This window comes from Halyomorpha halys, unplaced genomic scaffold (genome assembly GCF_000696795.3).
Source record: "Halyomorpha halys isolate HHAL.00 unplaced genomic scaffold, Hhal_1.1 Scaffold421.1, whole genome shotgun sequence".
NCBI lineage: Eukaryota > Metazoa > Arthropoda > Insecta > Hemiptera > Pentatomidae > Halyomorpha > Halyomorpha halys.
In genome coordinates this window covers 1347551-1357422 of record NW_027109834.1, presented here as the reverse complement: position 1 = coordinate 1357422, position 9872 = coordinate 1347551, and the positions used below count along the sequence as shown (strand labels likewise).

Here is a 9872-nt window from a genome sequence, read left to right as displayed (position 1 = left end):
TATATTTTAATTACAATTTAATTTTCTTTATATACTATACAGTGCACTTATACCAAAACAAAGTACCAGAATATTCAAAAAGAGTTCAATGCCCTGGCTTAAATTGGAGGTATTATTCTTTATACAAAACGTTTCCAAAATACTATAATCAATTGTTATTATTTTTGAAAACATGATTAGAAAGGATAAAGTTCATTTGGTCAATTAAAGGAAATGCAATTAATAGTAAAATACACTTAATTAGATAATCATTACTCGGATATTAACAGACCTGATTGTGGTCGATCGTAAAGAGAAGCAGGTCGCTGAGTATGGTGACGGCTGTGGGGCCGACTCCGCTACTGCAGTGGACCAGGGCCGGTGGGTTCTTGTTATGACCACCAGGTATCTCGGTCATAGTATGCTGCCTTACAGAGCTTACCTCCTCCAAGAAACCTATTTATTCAAGTTAAAGTATAAGAAGATAATTTATAACTTTTAACAAAATATGTGACATAATGTCAATTATGAATAAAACTAATTTTTGTGTATTAGTAAGTATTAAGTGATGTTGAACCCATTTTGTAGGACATCATCGGAGTTACCGAGAAGAGATGAACATAATTAATTACACAAATAGAATATGTTAATATGATATCTAAGAGTATTTGCTCAAACACACAGATAAGTGAGGGAGGGTTAGAAAGTAATGCCACTGGGGAAGTGACCTTGAGAAAGCCATCAGTATCATGGGACAAGATCTTTTTCAAGCCTCACAGAGAACCCTGATTCTATTTTTGATTGGAAAATGAACTAAGAAACACTAGAAAATAGTAGATACAAACTGAAAAACAATAAATTTAAAGAGTTAAAGAGGGAATTATTAGTTTACTTTCAAAACGGACATACTTCTCCCCACTTATTTCTTGCACTGTAATCCTACCTGCTCTTTTATTATGCATAATGTACAAAAACAATTTTAGGATGCACCTAACAATCTGAAATGTTGTTAAAAAGCATTTTTGCAATTTTACAAATATGTTAGATTTCCACAGGTTTTTAAAAGTTCATAGTGTGAAAACCATAAATTATACAAAAAAAAAAAATTAAAAGAATATATATTGTTGATAGTTGACTTATTTTTATCTTACTATAGTATTTTCATAATAATTAAAAGCTAACTTTAGAAGTTATAAGGAAAAAAAAAAAATTGCTTTTGATAGTTTTAAGATGCCGATAAAATTTTTCCTTAATAATTTAAGATTTGTGTTTAGCATACTCCAAAAAATAAAGTAAGACATTAAAAACAATTGCAACATAACTTTGATTGGACTACATCAGCAGTCTAGTAGTAAAAAAAAAAAATCACATTTGTTAATCATTTTTAGGATGTAACAGTAAAATTCCAAAAACAAGGCCTCAAGTCTCTAAGATACTAAAAAATAACTAACCAGTTTTGCTGATTAATGCATTATCAGGACAGAAAAACATTGCATAACAAAAAAATTGTATCAGTTTACCTAAGAAATGTGGGACAGCATTAGGGCATCCCTGATGTCCCCACTCAGTGTACTGAAGGTGCCAGATACCCCTGAAAGACTTGCTGTCCACATCCTGAATCCTCAATTTGCTTGTTGCGCAGTGTCCGGTTGCTTGAGAAAATTGGCACATAACTTCAAACTAAAACAATGATAGTAAATAAAAACACTCAACATTTAAATGAAAAAAGCATCGTACAAAAAATTGTATTTTTAAATCGTTTGAGTCAAACTTCATTTCTACAAACACTAGAGGCAGTTTTAATAAAAATTTAAGTAAATAAATCTAAAACACTAGCTGATTAATTTAAATATATACTGTATAAAAAGTAATTTACATGAAAATAGCTTAATCGAATGACAATAATAATATTTAAGGTCCGATTCACACTATACGTGTTGTCAATGCTACGTCATCACACCAAAATATTTTACTATCATTTTAAAAAATATAAATATTTTCATTAAACCTTGATTGCTTCACAAAACTAATCTACCTAGTAGTAGTCCGCAGACCACCTGTGAGCCAAAAGAACCTTAGAAGATTGCAGGATCCAATATGACATATTCTATGAGGGATTATTGTTAAAATGGCATAAGAAGAATTATAATGGCCACACCCCTGTGGAGGCTATTCATTAAATAGATACTCATTTGTTTCCATAGGTCGTAGCATGATGCTATGTAGCCTAAAAACTTCCTCAATAAACAGTTTACTTATCACAAAAAGTTTTTTTTGAATCAAGTAGGTAATTAGCACATTCAAACAAATTTGTCATATAATAGTATAAATTTTTTATTTATAATAAAAACTTATTGTACTTCCTTGAAATACCAATATCTCAATTTTGTAAACAAAAATGGACAAGATTTTACTCACCTTTCCTGCATGAAGAATCCTGTCCGGAGTAGGGAGATACGGAGCAATCTCTTCTCCTGGAGCAGGTAAGGACACCACTAAATACACTTCACATTCCCAAATCATCTGCCAAAATTCTCTAATTGTAGAAGTCAGTGGGCTCTGTGCAGCAATGTAAAACCTTTGCTGTGTTCCAACTGTAGCCTTCAACACAATACCCGACATTTAAAAAAATAAATACAAATCATTTAAAAGAAATTAATGAAAAAAACTAATCTTACAGTGATGTGGGAAGCATTTATATAGCCATATTTGTTTTCTTTACTAGGAGATAACCTCACTCGAGTTTCTTCATAAGGTAGTACATCATTAAACCTTAAAAAAAAAAAAAAAAAATAGTGAATACAATGCAAAATGGATCTCCAAAATGGAGTCAAATATAACAACAATCTAAAATGATAAATTACCTGTTCCTAGCAAGATTTTCAGATAATGAGGCAGTGCCAAAATCACAGTTACTTTTCTGTTTATGAATTTTTTCAAACTCGAAGAACAATGTGCTACGAGGATAATCTAAAAGTTTTTTTTCCAGCAATTGACACTAAAAAATAAATAAAATTGAATGAATAAAATATTAAGCTGAAATAGAATAATGATAAATTTTAATCCATGCCAAAAAGTATTTCAGCTTACAATTGATAAAAAGTATATAAACTACATTAACACCTTGACAGCAGGGATTCCTATGGAAAACCACTTAAAAATACGATGTTTTTTGTTCATATTTTTTTTCTTTTAATTTTAATAAGCATTATATATTGTAGAAAAGTATTATTTAACCAAATAAAGTTTTAATACCTGTTTTTTAACCATGACAACAATTGTCATAACTCGTGTATGCCACTGAATTTATGTAACCAATCAGCTGATACATGAATATTTTGTATAATTGCATAAATAACTGAATAAAGACTCTAGAAAGCTAATTTAAACCACAACATTTTCTAAAAAACATCTAGACAATAAGAAATAATACAAAACAATGAAAAGAATATTTTTTTAATAACAAAAACCTTTTGAACATGAAAAAATGTTATTGGAAGTTAGTAAGATAAAAGAATACATAAGATAGATCTACATACTTCAACAAATAAATTTTAGTGCAAAAATCCTTAAGGGAAGCAGAAACCAAAACGATTGTAGCTGGTGGAAGCAGGACAGGACAGTACTAAACATGGTTCGGGACAATCCAAGGTGAAAGGGAGGTGCTAGAGCGTTCCCTATCACTCAAAACATAAGCTAGGAAAGTGACCTCCCTTGACAAAACTCACAGTCGTACATGCTCCCAAGGCACTATGACTTGACGATAATGTGTCATCAAGGTTTTAAAATTATCTATTGCAGATATCAAATATCTCATTCTATTATTGAAGCAAGGTGATCAAAGTGCCACAAATTTGAAAACAAGTTTTTCAAACAAAAATAATCTTTGTGCCTCTATCAATGTCATTAGATTAAACTCCATAAATGATCTCTATTCAGTTGAAAGAAGTACAACTAGATGGAGCTGTCTATATGACCAAGCCTATTCGTTACCTATCAATGATCTACTGATTATAAAATAAATAGAATGCTTTTGCCACTAAGATCACCTGGCCCAGCAATGCTTGAAATATGGACACACTAGATTTCTGTAAAAGAAGTTATCAAACCCTAAAAAAGAGGTCTAAATAACAGTTTTTTTTATCTTAGGGAGGAACAAAACAAAAATCATAAAAATGTATGCAGTGTACCTATATATAAAAACAAACAAATACCCCTAAAGATTATTTTGAATAAGCTAAGCCATTTGATCTATTTAAGTACGACAAGATGATCAGCAAAAAAACAAAATAAACAAAAACTTATTTATTTGTGCCGAAGTTTTGAGCTGAATTTCAGGCCTTCATCAGGGATGATCCATAGAGGTTAGCAGAATAAGAGAGAGCAACAACTAAATCATAATCTGCTTTTAAGTTCCTTTTGTATTCAACCCTAACGATGTGTAATTTAAGTCAGAAACAAAATAAAATTATTTAGCCAATTTAAATTTCAATACCTGAGATAATAAAATATTAATTAATTAAATGGAATAAATATTGTCCCATCATAATTTACTAACAACATATAAATACTATCTTTATAGTGAGAATCGTTTTAATCAATTACATGCCAACTAATTTCATAATACTAACAAATTGCAGTACCACTTGAACACTGATCAAATACAACAGTACTTGAACCAAAAAAAAATAAATGAATCATTCATATAATCCATTTATCAATGAGATTTCACACAGGAAATAATGTATCAGAGATAGTCAGAGAACTAGAGATAACAAAACCTGATAATATTTGCCCCTCAATCAAGGAACATCTACACAATGATCAACTGGATGATTTATGAAAACAAGCGATTCTTTTAGGATTAAAAGTGTACAAATTTTGTGGCTAAGGATGAAGTTTTTGAGAAGTAAGCTAGTAAGCATTTTTTTTTCCTAGATCAATTTTTGTTTGCTGTAAGTATATTTCTAATACCGTCCGGTTCCTCTTTGATGAAATTTATAAATATGAGAAAATTTAAACAATTAATTCTGAAAGTCAATACTTTATCCAACTGATTTGATATTAATTTTGTTCCCACCAAAGTAAGCATGTCAAAATTATTACATTTTCAGGGATTAATTTTCAATGATATATTTAGTGTCATGAAAAATATGACAAATAATAATACGGTTTGTCAGGATCACATTGTAACCAGAGATAATTGATCCACATGGATGAAGATCAATTTAAACTGTACAGACAGTTTAAACATACAGTTCAGCAAAAAAAGTTACTTGACTGGCTTTTCATTTTTACAGCATAAAATTTGAAAAAAAAAATAAATAAAAAAAAATTTAATTTAAACAAGGTACTTTATATAATAATTTTAAGTTTAATTATAAACCCTGTAAATGTTATGTTTCCCAATTCATTTGTTATTAGGTTTGTGTTTTATTTTCCACTCAACTGACCTAAATGAGTATTAAAGTGATTCTTAAGTTGAAAGATATTTCGCATTACTGATACCAACATACAAAAGTAAGTTTCCAAGAGTTTATGTACAAAAGTAACTGTAAAGTACCTGGAATAATTTTTTTTTCCGTGATTATTATTTTCTAGGGTAACAGAATCAACTAAGATTCAATCGGTAATGAAATTTTAATAGGTAATGTCTGAATCTGATTGTTGATTATAAGATATTAATTTAAAAGATAAATTGAACTGTCTGGTCAATTTTTATTATTACTTCAGTAAACATTTGTATTTATTGTTGGTTTTAAATAGAGGGTCTGAGCAAAAATTACATTCTCTGCCTCAGTAAATATGAAAAACCTTTAATTTTAATAAAACAATGTCTCTAAACTTGCATTTTTTTTTTATTTTTTAATAATGCTGTGGGAGCACATTACATTAAAAAAATTCATGTTTAGAGATCTGTTTTTATTGAAATAAGAGGTCTTTCATCTCTATAAATCTAAATGCTCAAAAATATAATAATGCAGAGACAAAATTGACTTATTACAACTAAAATAAAATATACTATTAATACTTCCAATTGAGGATTAAAAGAAAAATAAATAATAAAAATAGCTCCTTTATTTGAATAGTAATATTGATTATTCAAATGAATTTTAGCTTGACATGCTGCCCGTAGTCTATTTATTTAGTTTTGTATACCTTCTTAAATTATTATATGTGACAAAAAGTAGTAGATAAAATTAACCCTCCATCATCAAATCAATCTTTCCTGTAAACAAAACATTCCATACACTGACTAAAATATAAAAGTTAGCATATTATTTTTCATTTAATAAGACTCGCATTTAGAATCAGTTAAACTTTAAAATAGTTTCTTTAAGAATAAAGGAGTTAAAAAAACAATTTCATGGTGTAGCAGAAAAAACAATTTAATACCCAAATGATATCGAGCATAATGGGCACTAAATAATAACCAAACCATTTCTTAGCACATAAAATTTATTTTTTAGTTTTCAAACATCTTGAGACTCAAATAGTCTTACTGTATAACAATTAATAATTATATAATATGATATAATCATTATGATATGCTATATGATTATTATCAAGGTGATAACTGCAATTATAAAAATAAATACCAGTTAATCATAGTGGCATCTAGTATACTTATTTTTAAAGCAAAAATGTTTAACAGTTTTGTGCAACAAACATCAAATACACATTTTAATAAAATGAAGTGTTCATGATTTTTTTTTCACTCATCACTAAATCATTAGAAATCAGAATAGGATTATATTAATTGATAAAAAGGATTATAGGATTATATTAATTGATAAAAAGGCCAATGCCCTCCCATTATTATTATTATTAAGTTTCAATAGCTAATTATGGAAAACATTAATTATTTACACAATTAGTGTACATCCAACCTTAATTTCTTTTGTACAGTACACTAAAAGTTTCGGATATTAAACCTCTTTGTTTCAAGGTACAGATCAAAACTGACACATTTTGATGAGAGAATAAATGTTAATAAAAAAAAAAAAAGTCACTTAAATTTAGAAACAATATAAGGAGCAAATTAAACTGAATTTTCAATTTTTGATGACTTACCATTGCCTCTTTAGTTATTGTTGTCGGCAACGGAACCCTGATTGATTCACTCTGCTTGGGTAATGTTGCCTGTTTGTTCTTGCCACCAGAGCCGAGAAGGTTCACCCATTTTCTTCCCTTACTCTTGCCTGTCTTTCCGAGAGTGCCACTCTGCGAACCATCGCTGCTCCTCGTTGAAGAATCTGAAATGCATGGTATCTTAAGGATTTTCAGAACCATTGTGATAAGTGCTAGGCACTACACCGAACTTTTGTTCCAACTGATAAGATAATGTCACAACTAGGAGTAAAAAAAAAATGTGATTCAGCCATGTGCTGTTTTTCAAGTATTAGATAAAAAGCTCAATGTAAACAATTAAAAAAAAATTATATAATATTAGCTCAATAGAATAGCCCCAAAGATTATAAGAAAATATATTTTGAACATTTTATTTAAGTTTTACTTTATTTATATTCTGTACTTAACCACCTCATAATCTCAATTGATTTTCATTATATTTTTCTGAAAACATTGTTCTTTTAGGATTTAAATTAATTACATCATATTCCAAAATAAAATGATGTTATGAGTTGACAATTTACCGTTGTTATAAATATTTAAAATTAAAATGACTATCATTCATTAAAACCTTTTTAGTCCAAAAATCATAACTGACTGCTATTTATTTTTAATTCAATATTAAACAATCAAAGTAATTTTTTTAAAAATAATTTTGGAAGAGTAAACAACAGTAATAAATCTTTTGGTTATTTATTATAAATTATTATACCACTAAGCTACAATAATTTCTGAATATATTTATTGATAGATTAAATATAAATAATAATTAACAGCAGACAAAATATTTGACCTAAAGTATGTAGTTATTGCAGTTAAATAAAGAGTTCCCACTGTTATAATAATTGAAATAGATAATTTTTTATGGTACCATGTACTATTTATTTAATGGGTAATATACATACCCAACCAGAATTTTTTTATTGTCCTATTAAATTCAGGATAAAAAAGTTGAGACAAAAAAAAGATTTGTCACAAGATCAAATATAATTATAAAATAAAATTGGTTATATTTATTTTTTTTTAAATAATGCTTTTTAAATCTGTTAATGATTGTTAAACAAAAAAACAAAAGTTTATAATTATTAATTTATTAATAAGGACTACTGGAAGGAAAATCAAAATCATTATGACTCATCAAAAACTAACAATTGTATGGTCTGAAAATAGTGTTTAAAAAGGAATAATAAAGAAAATATCAATGAGAAATACTGTTAATTATTATAATAGTATACTTGAATATTATTTCTACTGCAGGATTTTTTTTGTAATCAAAGTTTAAGAAAAGCAAGAGTTGTGTAACAAAAATTACAATATTATTTTGTGTAAATATTATTATCATTTTAGTTTCATTCAAATTAAAACAATAAATTATATCCTCTTATCTCCTTAAAAAAAAAAAACCATCTTCTCTTCAGGTGATATTTAAATCAAATATTTGAACTGAAGGGCTTGTCATCACTTTAATCTAAGGTTTATACAACTATTTTTTATTTTTTAGATCAATAAATCCTACAATTCTATATATATTTTTTTTAATGCCTTAGTTATAAAAAAGACTGTATTCTTAACCTTATTAGGTTAAAAAATTATCATTTTTTTTTTTTTAATGTAAAAAATTTTTTGTTTAAGTTGCTGCTTGTTATCAGAGGCAGGCCCTCATGAAGACCTACATTATGGGTCAAAACTTCGGCAGCGAATAAATAGTTAAAAGCAATTTTTTGTTTCTTATTGACCGCAGCCATGAAAATTTCCTTTATAACCATCCATAGTTTTTAGCCCTTAAATTCAAACAAGCGATGATCATCACTATGACCTATTAGAAAATATATTTTAATTTTCTTATCATGATTTTTCACATACCTTTCTGGAAGAATGCAAATTTCGATTCTAAATTGATTAATACCAATAACTAAATATAAAAAAAATAAAATTGACTTGCCTGTTTTTTTTCTGATCCTTTAATAAAAATTTAACTATTATTGTACATTAATTAAAATTCTAACAATTTAAATTAATCTAGTTTATTCTTAATAAATTAAAAATTAACAAAAATACTAATTTATTTTATCTCTATGGAGTGAAGACAAAATAGATAATATATTTCAACTCTTAATGAGAAATACAAAAAAAAAATATCACAAATTTAACAGTGATAATTCTGACTACTTAGCTAAATTTAAAGTTTATTGGCCAATGAAAACTTCTATTATCAGATATTCCATTTTTTTGTTTTTGTTTATACTTACAAGTGCTATCATGATTCACAACAAAGTCAAGTACTATGCAGTAATTTGAGAGAATACTTGACAGAAATGAAATCATTATCTGAATCATCTGTGACGTCTAAGTCACCCAAATGGAATAGTTCAAGCTTGCAATAACTCATAGACTTGATAAGAAAAAAAAAGGATTGGCATCCACTCTAGTTCACTCAGTTTATTAAATAAAATAAGACTAAAATTCTAACAGAAAAATAAAATATTGAAATCTAAGTGTGATGTAAAAAAAAAAATTATCATTTTTTTTTATGAACAAAAATAAGAACACATTCATATTTCTTCAATTTAATATTGTTAAGAATTATTTCCAATTAAACTATTTCTTTAAAAAAAATAAAATATTATTTCTTTTTTAAAACAGAAAGATTGTAGCTCTAATCCGCAAATAAAAACCAAAAAAGTACCTTAAGATTGGCAAATCCACACCAGTTCACTCAGCTTATTAAACAAATTCTTTTTTATTTATTTGTTTTGCAATGA

The 9872-nt window shown here is 27.5% G+C and overlaps 1 protein-coding gene and 1 long non-coding RNA gene across 4 annotated transcripts in view; one reads left to right on the top strand and one right to left on the bottom strand.

The window, feature by feature from the left end:
• Pez (protein tyrosine phosphatase non-receptor pez) overlaps positions 1-9872 on the bottom strand; it is a 45203-nt gene that overhangs the window by 11907 nt on the left and 23424 nt on the right. For all 3 annotated transcript variants that reach the window (XM_067047998.1, XM_067047999.1, XM_067048000.1), the window contains 6 exons: positions 7054-7235; positions 2844-2977; positions 2658-2751; positions 2398-2580; positions 1500-1659; positions 272-435 (listed from right to left, as the gene is read on the bottom strand). In XM_067047998.1, the coding sequence (XP_066904099.1) occupies positions 272-435; positions 1500-1659; positions 2398-2580; positions 2658-2751; positions 2844-2977; positions 7054-7235 (917 nt within the window). The remainder of the gene's footprint in view (positions 1-271; positions 436-1499; positions 1660-2397; positions 2581-2657; positions 2752-2843; positions 2978-7053; positions 7236-9872) is intronic.
• LOC106682524 (uncharacterized) lies at positions 4762-8828 on the top strand. The gene is made up of 2 exons (XR_001343427.3): positions 4762-4896; positions 8743-8828. It is a non-coding gene; the product is annotated as an uncharacterized lncRNA (long non-coding RNA).